The sequence below is a fragment of the Psammomys obesus genome, unplaced genomic scaffold (assembly GCF_907164565.1).
Source record: "Psammomys obesus unplaced genomic scaffold, mPsaObe1.curated_primary_1811, whole genome shotgun sequence".
Classification (NCBI taxonomy): Eukaryota; Metazoa; Chordata; class Mammalia; order Rodentia; family Muridae; genus Psammomys; species Psammomys obesus.
Genome location: NW_026596051.1, coordinates 17673991 through 17688815, shown reverse-complemented (window position 1 = coordinate 17688815; position 14825 = coordinate 17673991). Strand labels below are relative to the sequence as shown.

Below are 14825 nucleotides of genomic sequence, written 5' to 3'. Positions count from 1 at the left end.
AAGGATTTTGATTCTATGTCCATTACTACATTTTATAATTTCAGAAGATATCATGTGATACTTGAGAACAGATTTTTTCTATTTATAAATTTTTCATGAGTGTATGAGTTTTGCTTGCATGTATGAGAGCCACATGTGTGCCTGGTGCCCCTAAAAAACAGGTGTTGGATCCTCAAATTATATTCTGCAATTATAAACAGCTGTGAGCAAGTCCCTGCGCAATCGCTCTCTCTAGCCCATGCAAACAAACTTAAGTGAAAAAGACACTGAAAGTAGTTCATCACTCAATTAATTCACTCGTGTTTATAGAGGCTGCTCTACCTGGATGAAACCTGTGCTCCTCTAAAGCATCACAGATATAGCAGGAAGGATCTGAAATGTCATGGGTTTCATATGTCACTAACTAGAAAACCTCTCCTTAAAAGGTCAAATCCTGAACACAATGCTTTGCAAATCAATGCCCCTGTTTCTTTGACATGACAAACATGACTTCATAAGATGCCAAAATTATGCAATCAAAACATGAGAAAAAAAATGAGAACTGAACCATGAAATATCCAGCTCAGACTTGTTGCTTTTATTTGGAACATTTCAAAAATCAGGAAAAGATGGCACACTTAAGTTTTAAGAGAGAGAAAAAAAAAGTTTTCTGTCACTCATTGGGCACAGGGAGCCTGTTGAAGAACAGATGCTGGGTAGAAAGCACTCCCTGTGAGAACAGCTGCTGTGCACCTCATGAGGTAGGTGTCTTCATAAGCTGCCCGATCTCACAGTGCTTCAGTGGACAGGAACATTTGTCCTTTCTCCCTAAATTACAAATGCAAGAGTGTTTATAAAGTATCCAGCTTAGCTGGCACAGCAAGGACTCTGGCATCTTGGCTGTTACTGTCAGTCTTAATATATGACAGAAACATCTCAGAGAACCCAGCTGGGCATGGTGATGCATGCCTTTGATCCCAGAACTCAGGAGGCAGAAGCAGGTGGATCTCTGAGTTTGAGGCCAGCCTGAACTACAGAGCATTCCAGGACAACCAAAAGTACACAAAAAGAAACCCTGATTCGAAAAGGAAGGAAGGGCAGAAGGAAGGACGGAGGGAAGGAGGGAAGGAGGGAGGGAGGGAGGGAAACTGCAACTTTTTACCCAGAAGGCTCCCGTTTGTCAGTTATCTGCTGAAGACCTGAGCTGCATCAAGCGTTCAAAGTACAGATGAGCTTTACTTGGGACAAGCACTGAGGCTTCATGGACAGTGGGGAGGGCAGGAATAAGATGGGGCTCTAACATGAAAGGTGCAACCTGTACCTATCCACGAGCTCCTTCACTCCTTCTTTGTCGGGAACCAGAGACTGATCCTGATCTTCTGCCAGTGGGGTCCCCGCCTGGCGGTATATGCATCGAACCATGTAGCGTACTTCTGACCAATAGTTCTGCAGCTGCTGCGGTTCCCGGTCTGTCTCTGCTGAGATGTCTCTGTGACAACACAGGAACCAGGAGAGTTAAGGGAGGTAATCTACCTAACTTTCCACCAGGTTCTCCCCAACTCCATACTCTCACGCCATATGGCACAGAGAGCCCTTGCTTTCTACCCTTTGGTGCCCTGTCCCAGGACAGGTGTACAGCCCTTTTCTATCAGGTCCTGGCTCTTCCTTCAACTCCTAGCAGCTTCCATCACAAGCCCCTCTTCTAGACCCATTATTTATGATCACCTTAGGCTCATTTTTTTTTCTTATGATAAAGTCTTGCTATGTAGCCCTGACTTCACCAGAACTTATAGGTAGATTCCTCTGCCTTTCAAATACTGGGATTACAGCATGAAACAACAGTTGGCCTTTATTTAAATTGTAAGAGTTGTCCTACTTTGCTCTTTATAAGGGCCAGCTTCCTAGTGTTTAAGTCCCTCAAGGGCAAGAATTTTGTCTTTCTGTACATTTTTCCCCCTTGTAATATAGTAAAGTCATGTCCTACTCTCAGGGCTATATCAAACAGGTACTGTTATTTGTCAAAAGAACCCCAATTCTCAGCCAAGCATAACATATTCCCACATACCCCATCATGAGCAGCACAACCAACTCAACACATACCTTCGTTCACTGCAGGCTTCACATGAACAGGCATCTGAGGGTGTGGTGCCTAGCCCTGATGAGGTCATCGTCTGTGTGCCTAGGGCCAGCCTCCCAGCACCACTGGTCTCAGGCTGGGAACCCCCAAGTGATGAGTGAAGAAGAAAATCTTGGCCCTGCTTTAAAATTAGAATAAAAAAGACCAGTTATGTTTATGATATCAAATGTCTATTGCTGTCTTAAAAATGCATTTCCAGAGGCAGGTATGATGGTGCATAACTTTTATTCCAGCACTTAGGAGGCAGAGGCAGATGGATCTCTGTGAGTCTGAGGCCAACTTGGTCTATATAGTGAGTTCTAGGACAGCCAGAACTATACACAGAAAGAACCTGTCTCAAAACAAAACAAAAAACTGCCTACTAGAAAAATGTTACAACAAACATTGAAATCTACATAGTAAGCTTCTTTGGGGGTGAAAGGGGGACACTGGGTGATAGAGTCTACTACACAGCAGCACAAGCTGGCCTTGAACCCTTATGCGGCCCACATTTTCTTGCCTCAGGCACACTGGATAGGCTAAAAACTCCAGATTTTGTCTGGACCAATGCTGTTCTTACTTCCAATGGTCTTTACATGACAACATCCAACAGAAGAAGCGGGGGAGGGAGGATGAGGCAGGAGGGAAGCAGGGAAAGAAGGAAGAAAGGAAAGAAAAAGCAAATAATCTTGATTTCCAGTGCCCTAATCAGCATGTGATAATAGTCCTAGCAGGCACCTCTAAAAATGTATGTCCATAACTGCCTGACAAACAAAGGCAGTGAGCCCAGAACCTATACTGTCTACTCTAACCATGGACAAGGAAGCTCGAGAACACTCTAGACGAGGTAGATTGGAGCACTGGAATATGCTCCTCAGAGTCCACAACAGAGCCAGCCTGCTCTGACAACATTGTTAACACAGAGTGAAACACTGAGGCATGCGTCAGGCTTCTTGAATTTGAGAAATGTATCCTATACCTCCTGTTCCCCAAGAAACACACATACAAACACCTTTACACCACCCTAAGGACCTTTACACCTTGTCGCTGGACAAGGAGCAGACACCTCAAGGCTAAAGTGCTCAAAGGTTTGGCACATGGACACTAGTATCAGACTCTGAAATAGAAAAGCCCAAAAGGCCAAGCGCTTCCTGCCCAGCAGAGAGAGTATGGAATTGTACTGTCACTACCACATGGGAGAAGAAGCTGTCATCAGCAAAGAACTCACACAAACAGGTGCTGCACAATGAAAAGGCCCAGTGAAACATCCTAGACCAAGGGGAAAGTACCTGACAATGGGCAGACATCAAGCTTACAGTGTTTCTGCTATTGTGACCCAACCTCACATACATAACCTAGAACAAGCACCTTGTAGCCAAAAGTCACAAGCAAGAACCAAGACCCTAGATCTTTCTAGATCTTTCCTGAGATCTTTCTCCACTTTGGAAGAATAGAAAAGTATAAGGATGTGGGACATATCCTCTATAACAGTTACTCCTATCATGTCCTCTACAGCTGCGAGAGAAGCTTCAAATTAGGTGAGACACTAGGGTTTTTATGCAGACACTGGATTTGAAACCTGAAAATGAGATCATCTCAACACTAAAAGTAAGTATAAGGTCTCACTGCCATCATCCCGGTGCAGACATAAGTGGGCAGACACAGCCTGACAGTGGTGATGAATCACAAGGCTGTTTCTCAATAGTAACAGGTCAGCCAGTTAATGTATGAGGCTAACTATTCTCTCCCAGCTCATGCCCACTTCTACCCTCACCTCAAACTATACCACATCCACAACTTGACACTCGGTGCAAGCCAGTCACTTCTTACCTGGCGACTACCAGGCTCTCTACTGACCTCTACTTGCCCTTACCCATTCTCAAAGTGCAGCCAGAAGAGAGTTCATGGGCTCCCCTCCATAAATCCTTCTGTTAACTTCCATATAACTTTGGAATACATTTCCTTGTTTCTTCCCAAAGCTTCCAAGCTGTCTGTGACAAAGTTCTGCTTCTGTGTCACTGTACTTGTTCCTCTACCATAGTGCTCATCCACTAACCTTGGTGTGCCTTCTAATAGTCTGATGGAGTTCTATACATAACACAGGACTCAGAAAAAAGATCCCCCACCCAGACAGAACAATCAAGCTATTTCTGGTGTTTTTGTTTGTTCGGTTTTTTTTTTTTTTTTTTTTTTTTTTGCCACTTAGTTCAATATTCAACTCTGTCATGCTCTATAATTAGACATGTCACCTGTGTAAGTAACAGGTACAATGTTCAACTGTGGACAGAGGATGGGAGAAGAATACTGAAGGGATCTCAAATCCTCCTGTGTACTTCCTCCCTTGCTCATACTACTAGACAGCTTTGTCTTTAAAGAAATGGGGACTGAATGACATGCTTTCTCCAGGAAAGAAGTTTTGCTAATGCCCAACTGGGCCTGTAGCACCCTGAAGAGCCTCTGTTCTCCAGGGTCATAATATCCTCTCTAAGTTGGTTTCTTCCCAAGTTCATTCCTTCAGCTCCACAGCTTTGGTTGTTCTTGACAATTACCATGCCTGTTCAGGGCTCACTTCACAGATCTGAGTATCATATGATCTCCCACCAATGGTCAGTTTTTCCCTTGTGTTAGGATGTACTCGCCAGGCGCGGTAACAGTGGTGGTGGTGCAAGCCTGTAATCCCAGCACTTGGGGAGGCAGACACTAGCAGATTTCTGTGAGTTTTAGGTGAGCCTGATCTACAAAGCAAGTCCAGGACAGCCAAGGCTACACAGAGAAACCCTTTTAAAAGTACCTACCTAAACACCATAGTTAATCTCTTCTCTCACAAATTCCTGAATATTGGCTTTTCTTACTTTCTGGTGTTTTTATCTTTGACACTGCATCAGAAAGTGGGTGTGTGTAGGAGCCTTTCCACCTGCTCACACTGTGTACAAGCACCTACAATGACAGCTGGCACAGCAACCACAACTAAAGTGACACTTCCCTGTAACAAGGGATAAATAAGGTCAAAAGTAACTAGATGGTAAATCTCTGAATGTGGCACCTTGTAGAACTTATTTAGGCTGAATATCAGGTCATTATAGGCTGTCCAAACAGAACACAATTTTGTAAAATGACAAAATCCAATAGGCAATATCAAATTTGCAATGTCTAGCTTCCTGCTCCTACAAAAATGTAAACAAGATGCAAGGTAAGCTCCCATTACCATAGATCATTGCTTCTGCCACAGTATTTTCCCCACAATGATAGACTGTACCTGCAAGCTATAGGCCCAAATAAGCCTCTAACCTCAAGCTGTTTCTGTCAGGTATTTTATTACAGCAGTGAACAAGAAAAGCAGAGTCACTGCTACAATAATCCTGACTCTGTGATTCACAGGCTTTTGTAGCTGGTTTGTGTAAGTAATGTGAAAGAGTTTGAAGCTTTGGGCTAGATAAGCTCTAGAATGCATTTTGATGGGAACTTAAAATGAAGAGAGCAAAGGCCAAGGAGAACAAGTGAGATAAGCAGGACCTACCTCTCCTTGGGATAATGACAGGTGCTGCTTAAAAAAAAAAAACAAAAAACCAAAAAAAAAAAAAACCCACTGTAAGTCTTTCTGACTCACTTGAAGATGAGAATGTAAACTCAGCTACCGTCCCAGCACCATGCACACCATGGACTAACACTCTGAAACTTCTATGTCAAGAGAAAAGAAAACGAGAATCTGACAAAGCAAATTCTGAAACAGCAAAACTGCATCTTGCCAACAAAAGACCAACACCAAGCCAGCAGCTGGCCTAATGTAGCATGAGTGAAGGTCAAGATGATCATTTTCTCCAAGCTGAGAAAATTCTTTCCTTTTCAGAATCAGGTAACTTCCCCAAGTAATATCAGGGTGAATTTAAAAATTTAATTTCCACAATAACTGAAAAAACAAAAGAGATTTATGTGTTCCTCTTCCACTTTAAACAGACAGGCTCACATTAAAGATTATAAGTTCTGACAAAAGAAGAGATGACTCAATTAGTACAGTGTTTGCAATACAAGTATGAGATCCTGAGTTGTACCCTATGCACTGCTGCCCTCCCCTCTCACATCCACAAAAGCCAAGAACAATGGTACATGCTGTAATCCGACTACTAGACAGAGACAGGAAAAACACACTGGGGGTGCGCTGGCCAATCAACCTAGCCAAATGAGTGAGCTTCGGGTTCAGTAAGAGACCCCTGAGGTTTTGAGTAAACTATTATGCAAAATTCTTAGAACAACACTGTATGGCCATATTTTATGGTCATACACCATAAAATACATTCTTAAAAAAATAAGGTGAAGGCAACTAGAGAAGACACATAATGTCAACCTATAGCCTCCACATGCATGAGTGCACCCAGACCGGAAATTATGCGCTAATATACACAAAAAGATAAAAAAAATCTTCATATTAATCATAATCTTCATTTGTGCCTATCTTTTTTAGTCTCTATCCCTTTTATTTTGCCATTTTTCTATTTTTACTGTAGTATGAGATGTAAAATCTAAAGATTTTTAACCTTATTCCAAGTGTATTTCGCTACTGTGCTTCAGCCTTTCCCCCACTAACTTATCGTTTTTTGTTTCTTTCCTACAAATACCCTGCCAAAAAACTAATATATGTTGTTCACTCTCTGCTTCACTTCTAATATTTTAGTAAAGGTATCCAGTCATTATAAACAACATAAAAACGGGACACACAGTGGTTAAGGGCATAGATTGTGAAACCAAAATACTGTGATCTGAAACCTGACAGTGCCTCTTACTAACTGTGTGATCCTAGGAAACTAACCTTCCTGGCCCAATTTCTTTATCTATAAATGGGAGCAAATAGTACTGCCTCTCTATGGGTGATAATGAGGTTTTGAATAAATTAGTATATGACATATTTAACACTGCCATAGATTAGACACTATGGAAGCAATATTCTTTTAATGTACACACACATACATACACAATATACATGCATACACACATATGAATATTTTGGGTTATGCTATTAAATGCTCAATACATTTCTCCTCAACATAATTTTCATTCTTAATAAAATTATTTCATTCTTTAGATTACATTATAGAGATCTCTTCACTTCAAGCAATTGAATTGAATTACAGAATATAGTTGTACAATGTTAAAGATCTATAATAAATCTAACAAGTTTCTTATTAATGAACATTTGAGTAATCTCTGAGTATTTTAGCAGTATGATTCTTCATTACTATAAACAATGTCCCAGTTAAAAAAAAAATTTTTTCCCCCTGAGACAGGGTTTCTCTGTATACCCCTTACTGTCCTAGAAATCACTCTATGAAGCAGGCTGGCCTCAAACTCATGAGTACTGGGATTAAAGGAGTGTGCCACCATTGCCTGGCTCCAATAAAAATTCTTAAACATGTATCTGCTCTAAGAATATTTTTTGTTTAAGGAAAAAAAAAAAAGAAAGCTGGGTGCAGTGATGCATGCTTGTAATCCCAACATTCTAAAAGGCAGTGGAGGGCAGATCTCCGTAAGTTTGAGGCCAGGCTGGTCTACAAAGTGAGTCCAGAACAGCCACGGCTACACAGAGAAAACCTGTCTCAAAACAACAACATCATAATAATAATAATAATAATAATAATAATAATAATAATAATAATAATAATAATGCATAAATAATCAAATAAAATTGTATTTGTAAGCTCTGTGTGGGTGTGTGTTTGAGAAAGGATCTATGTGGTTCTTGCTCTCTTGGAACTCACTATGTAGAACAGGCTGGCCTCTAACTCAAGAGATCCACCTGCCTCTGCAGTTCTGTAAGCAATCTTCGTACTTGTTTTACTATAAATGGAAAAAAAGATGCTGGATAATGAGGCAATTTGACTTCCTAAAATCAGCTGCTGGATTCTCCTATGCTACCCTAGTTACCTTGAGTAAAAGGATTGTCAGTCAGCTAGCTGGACTAACCTTACACCAACACTAGCTGTTTTGAACACTTCAAAGATGTCCTGAGACAACTAATGCACTTCAGCTGACTGCCTGTCTGTATAGTCTGAAGGAACAGTCTCAGCCAGTGCTATCTGAAATAGTCTGTGTAAGTAAGACTTTTTGCTATCACAAGCCACTATGAACTCTAGATTATCTTTTCTACCACTTCCCCTGGTGGTTTTCAGAGGGACTGCAGTCATGGGCTATGAGGCAAGCATGTGATGGTCTAAACAAATTTTTGTGATTGGTCCAAATACCCTTCCATGGGCTCTATAGGGCTACTCAGACACAGGGGAAGATATAGTAGAAGAATGGTAATAGTAAGCTATGGAAGAGGTCAGGCAGCCAGCTGTGACAGCTGAACCGTTCAAGAGCCAGGGCAAAAAAGAAGAGCAACACAGACAGGAAGAAAGAGAGCGACAGAGAACAGAGTGGAAAGCTTGAAATATCAAGTTTTTGAGACCACAGTCTCAGTTCCGACACTGCGCTATAACACTGTCAGCTACTGAGGGCCAAGGAATATGCACGCCCTAGGAAAAGTACTGCAACACTAGAGAGAGCAGCTTGCTGCATCTCCTGCTTGCCTATTGCTAATACTTGCTGATACCAAGCACCAAAAGAAATGAAAGCTGCCAGAGACTAGCACATGAATACACAAACACTCTTACCCACTGAATCATCTTCATCTCTCAGAGAGAGACAGAGAAAATTATAATATACACATATGTGTATGTGAGAGAGAGAGATTCCATGTATGGTGTATGGGTGTTTTATTTTTTGTTTGTTTTTTTGGTTTTGGTCTGCATGTATGTCTGGCACATCACATGTGTGCCTGATACCCACTGGAGATTAGCAGAGGGTCTGTAGAGGATCCCCTGGAACAGGGATTAGAGAAGGTTGCTGGAAAATGGATTTGGGTCCTCTGGAAGAGCACCTAGTACTCTTAACCCTTGAGCTCAAGAGTTTAAGTTAGCCAGAGTCACCTCTCCAGCCCTGAGAATATTTTATAGGTAGCCCACCCTTACTTTTTTTAAAATTTGGTTCTTCGAGACAGTTTCTCTGTGTAGCCATGGCTGTCCCAGAACTAGCTCTGTAGACCAGGCTCGACTCAAACTCACAGAGATCTGCCTGCCTTTGCCTCCTGAGTAATGGGATTAAAGGTGTGTCAACACTGCCTTATAAGGACCTTCATTGTGACTTTTTTTTTTTAACTTATAGATCATTTAGAATTGGGTTTAATAACTTTTTGCTTGTTTGTTTGTTTGTTTGAAAATAAGATCCCAACAATTATATCAGCCAGCTTACAATCACATGTAACTCCAGCTCCAGGAAAGCTGATGCCTGCAGCCTCTACAGGTACATGCATGCACAACACCAACTGATATATAAATAAATACAATCTAAGAAAGAAAGGGAGGGAGGATGGTTAATTCAATTATCACTTTTTATAAAATCTAGACTCACCTGGGGGACAGTCCTGGGCAAGCCTGTTCAAGAATATCTTGGTTCCATGAACTGAAATCGGAACTTATGACCACTGTGGGTGGCACCACTCCCTGAATGAGCTTCTAAACTATCAAATGGAGGAAGTGAGCTAAGCATTACGACACATTCATCCTTCTGTTTCTTTTTCTTTAAATTTCTTCCATTTTATTTTATGTGCACTGCTGTTCTGCCTGCACGCATACCTGTAAGGGTGTCAGATTCCCTGGAGCCAGAGTTACACATAGCTGTGAGTTGCCATGTGGGTGCTGAGTATTGAACCTGAATCCTCTGGAAGTGCAGCTAGTGCCCTTAAGATGTCTCTGGTCTCATCCTTCTGTTTCTTTATGTGGATGTGATGTGACCAGCTCCTTCAAATTCCTGATGCCTTTACTTCCATTTGATGATGACTGTCTCTTGAATTATGAGCTAAAGTAAATCCTTTCTCCCTTAAGTTGCTTCTGACAGAATATTTTATTATAGTAACAAAAAGAAAAGAAACTAAGACAAAACAGATCCCACAAAATAAAAAATAAAAGGCAACTTCACATCAACAATAGCTTCACCAGAAAACTCTACCAGCTACTTATGGAAGAAATGATACCAATTCTACACAAACTTTTCCTGAAAATTAACAAGAACAAATATTTCCTAGTTTATTCTTTTTTTAAAAAAAAATTTATTTCCTACCTTAGTCTCAGACACCAAAACAATACAAAGCAAATTTATAGATATTAATAAGATTCTTCAAGAACAAAGACGTAATAATTCTTAATCAGGGCTAGTGAGAGATGGTTCAGAGGTTAAGACCACTGGTTTTTTAGTTCACTGGCTTTTAGTCTTGAGTTCAATTCCTAACAACCACATGGTGGCTCATACCCATCCACAATGAGATCTGGCATACAGGCATCCATGTAGGCAGAATACTGTATAAATAATAAATAATCTTAAAAAAATAATTATTAACGAAACATTAGTGTACACTAAGGCCAAAGCAGCAGGAACATTTGTTGCTGTCCCAGATGATATGAGTTCAATAGCTAGCCCCTACATGGTGGACCACAATTGTCTGTAATTCCCTCTTCTGGCCTCTAGAGACCCCAGGCACACAAAAGTGTTGCATACATATACATGCAGGCAAAACACAAATACATATAAAATTATTAAAAAATAAATCTAAAAAGAAAAAAATTTAAAGAACTATACAATGCTTGTGGACTAGATTACACAATAAGTGTTAAGATACTGATTCTCAAGCTGAGTGTGGTGGCACATGCCTTTAATCCGGAAGCATAGGCAGGTAGATTCAAGGCCAGTCTGATCTACAGAACAAGTTCTAGGACACCCAGGACTACACAAAGATAGCCTGTCTCAAAATAACAAAACAACAACAACAAGTCAATTCTAATCTCAAACATTCTATAGATTTAACATGACAATTCAAATCCCATTAAGTTTTTCTGTAAAAATTGACAAACTGATTCTAAATTTGATATAAAAATGTAAAGGCTCTAGATTATATGCAACACTTTTGAAAAAGGATAAATGTTTTATGTCTATAATCCCAGCACTTGGGAAGCTGAGATAGGAGGATTACAGGACAATTTACAGTTAAATTCCTGGTCAATATGGGCTACAGTGTGAGGCCCTATATCAAGAAAAAAAGTAAGAATAAAAAAGAAGACAAAGGACCAGGTTAGGGGATCTCTACTTCACACGCTGTGACTGACAATGAGACTCTGCCGACACTGCAAACCACTGTTCTATAAATGACCAGCAAATAGCTACAAAACCACATGTGAGAGAGATCCACTCAAAGGGCAAGAAAGACCAACAGACTTCCACAAATCAGAAAAGAAATGTGTCACTGACTGACATGTTTTCAGACTCCAATGTAACTAAACCACCTCTGTAAGCTCTTGTAGCCTGATGAAGGATTAAAAGGCATTTAGACCAGTGAAAAGGCCACTACAGTATTTTCTCATTCACTTCAAACAAAAGGTGAATCAGCACAAACAAGATAACTTTGAAAGAAAGAGAGTTCCAAAACATGGACACTTTGCCATTCTAGAATTATTTTTGCTTATGAAAATGCTTGACTTTACAGGGAATCAAGCTATGTTTATAAATACTCTATACCTCACAGAGAGAAGAGTTTGTGACTGTGTACCCCAGGAAAATAATCTTTAACAGCAAAATTCAAAAGCTAAAATGTATTATATTTATAAAGGTGACTAGTATACAGTAACAAACCTCAATTACAATGAATGAATATAAATACTATATGATTATAAAATTCAAAACATTTAGAAAATCAAACTACAGTATCTTAAGTGCTATCATTAACAGAGGACAGAAGGTGATCAACAGCTCAGCAGTAAGGCAATCCTAAGAATAAGGGCCACAGAAGGACCTAGGCTGAGAGGCAGCCCTTGATTTCTCATCTCTGTGTTTAGACCCAACACCAAACACACCCACAACCACAGGAAGCAGCCAGGCCTAACTCACCAGTAAGAACAAACTCAGAAAGAACAAAAACACCTACCTGCCTGGCCGCCCACCTTCGTTCCTTTTTCTCCCTTTAAGAGACAAGGTCTCACTATGTAGCCCTAGCTAGACTGGACCTCACTAGATAGACCAGGCTGGCCTCCAACTCAGAGAGCTACCAGTCTCTGTCTCAGGAGTGCTAGTATTAAAGGTGTTTATCACTACATCCAGAAAGTCTACCTTTCTATTGAGTGCACAATGAGAACACCTAAAACACACCACACAGAGATAGAAAAGAAAGGATATAGGAAGGAGAAAAAGTGGAAAGAAAAGCCACAGATCAGCATGAAAAGTCACCCCTCAGGAGGAACACTAACTTCTAGTTTGATCAGCAGTGAAACCCCAGACTTAGTTACTAAAACCTTTCTACCAAGACTGGCATTGAAGCTGGGGTTTGTTTTCAGCCAGCTGAGTGGCCAATGAGGAAGAGGACTAGGCCTAGGAAAAGGAGAACTATACATACTACAGTCAAATGCTTCTCAAGATGCCACTGGGACTAATCTGAAAACAGAAGGCAGGAACCTCTGCCTGTTATTGGCCCCAAGAAGCAAGGGATCAGAAGAAAAGTCACTCAGAAAACAGCTTCTTGCATTCAGCAATCAAAAGGAAAGAAGAAGAGAAGTAAAATAATAAGAGGGAGGAGAAGAGCCTTGAATATGGGATGGTTGAAAAAGCCATCTCCTAGAACACAAAGAGATAAGAAAGCCTAATAGGAACAGCAGCCCCTAAGACATAAACTATGGCAAAGATTAGATCAAACCTAACGGCCTCAAAGACATTAAGAGAAAGCCTAGAATCAAGGAGGGGAGATGGTCAGGTTTCAGAAGTGCATTACAGAAATAATTTTCAGACATTTATACCAATACATGGGATCATCTAAAACTAAACAAATGAATGTCTTACTAGCTTTTCAAGAAGCTTCATCACCAAAGAAACCCTGAGGCAAGATGCAAAAAAACAAAAAGATAAGCAAGTGGCCAGCTTGCTGACTGCATATAAGGAAGCAGATGCTCTCCACCTACAGCTGGTGTGGCCAGCAAAGGCCAAGAGAGACATCCCTGTTGGCATGGGTCAAAAGACAGTATTGAAGGAAGCGTTCTGATGACAGATGGATAGGTATCTTTTTCTTCCACTGCCAATTAGCCCACCACCCACAAGAGAGGAGCAAGAAGCCCACCGAAGCTGCAGCCACTCACCGGCTGGTCAAGACCGCTGTGCCTCTCTTCCTTCTCCACAGTCCTCCGGCAGTCTGGGCATACCCATAGTGGCAGGTGCAACACGCTGTTGCCTTTGGGAGCCATGGAAAGGGCCAATTTGCTCGAAGTCTTAACTCCACTCTCTAAGAATGAAGAGTCTTTCCGTTCACTTCTGCATAGGAGACAATAATCCCCAGCGGGGTAGGGTGGTGTCCTATGATTCATGCCAAAACTAAAAGGAGTCTGGAATAGAAAAAAAATTCTATGTTCAAAACCTGAGCCAGGAAGCTAAGATTGTTAAATCTTAAATATGTATATTTATATAGAAAAACATTAACTTGAAACACATGAAGCTGAACCTCATATTCTAGAAACTGGTGATATTTAAAATAAAACAGGAACACCATAAAGAAGTACTTCGCCCAGGAAAACTTTACTTCTACCAGAAAAACTCATCAGCCATGGATCTTCATCCACAACAAGGCATGAAGCACCATACCAGAGGCACCTGCATATACAAGAGCTTGCACCAAGGCAACAGCTCTGGCTTAGGATTATTTCTGAAGAGAGCTATCCCTGGTCTAGACTCCAGAAAACAATCTCATAGCAAATGCATGTCCAAGACCTAAACTCAGGCATAATGTTGAATTCATAGCCTAATTTCAAAAGTTGCTTTTTCAAAACTATGGGGTTTCAAAACTATGGAATACACAAAAAAGCTAAGGCCTGTGGTTTTAGAAACAGACTTAAAGTACCAGGACCATCAAGCAGGGAATAAGATTTTAACTCAGACAGATAACTAAAATGAATCCACCCCCTGAGGGACACCTGTAGGCATAAGGCAGCCCCAGAAGGCAGGTGTGACCTTGCAGGAGCTGGTCTGGCAGAGACTGAGCATACGGCTAAGGCATACAACAGACCCCTCTTCATCTTTTCCTGCCACAGTCAGCAGAAGAAAAAGAAAAACATCTCATTCCTCTCTATTGCTCAGCTGTCCTTGCCAAGCCAGCTCCTCAGATCTTCCCTTACTCCCATGGCTCTCCCTGGACTATCATCGGTATTCAACCAGACTATGAATGTGCACTAATACACATAACTGACCTCCAACAACCAGAGCTCCCAAGTGAGCCCTAGTCTACACAGAGGCACTGGGGCTGAAATCTGGGTCTGAGTAAATGAATTAATGAGTGAAAGAAAAGTCTTTCACACTTACATGCTCTGATCAATCAGTAGGTGAAACAGTATGTACCCATTATATCCACAAGGCTATCTCAATGTGTGATAGCCCACTACAGCCTATAACTGACCCCCCTCAAAAAATCAAAAAACAGAGCACGAGAGTATTAAGCTTTTTCCATATCAAGGACCCTAGAATGTCAACCTCATGAGAATTTCAAAACTCACCTCACTTAAGCCCATCTTTTTCCTGTCACAGATAGAATAACCACAAGATCAGAGGTCACAGGCTGTCCATGCATATCCTGGGCACAAGTGTACCAAAAGCCAGGCCAGAAATGCAATATCTGAAT

General features: G+C 41.0%; 1 protein-coding gene across 2 annotated transcripts in view; it reads right to left on the bottom strand.

Moving 5' to 3' along the window:
* Fam193a (family with sequence similarity 193 member A) overlaps nt 1–13535 on the bottom strand; it is a 76342-nt gene extending 62807 nt beyond the window's left edge. The window contains exons 1-3 of one of the 2 annotated variants that reach the window (XM_055623891.1): nt 13297–13535; nt 2080–2237; nt 1301–1468 (exon numbers count right to left, since the gene is read on the bottom strand). In XM_055623891.1, the coding sequence (XP_055479866.1) occupies nt 1301–1468; nt 2080–2237; nt 13297–13521 (551 nt within the window). In that variant the 5' untranslated portion in view covers nt 13522–13535. The remainder of the gene's footprint in view (nt 1–1300; nt 1469–2079; nt 2238–13296) is intronic. The other variant, XM_055623892.1, reaches the window with a different exon arrangement.
* Nucleotides 13536–14825: the final 1290 nt, after the last annotated feature.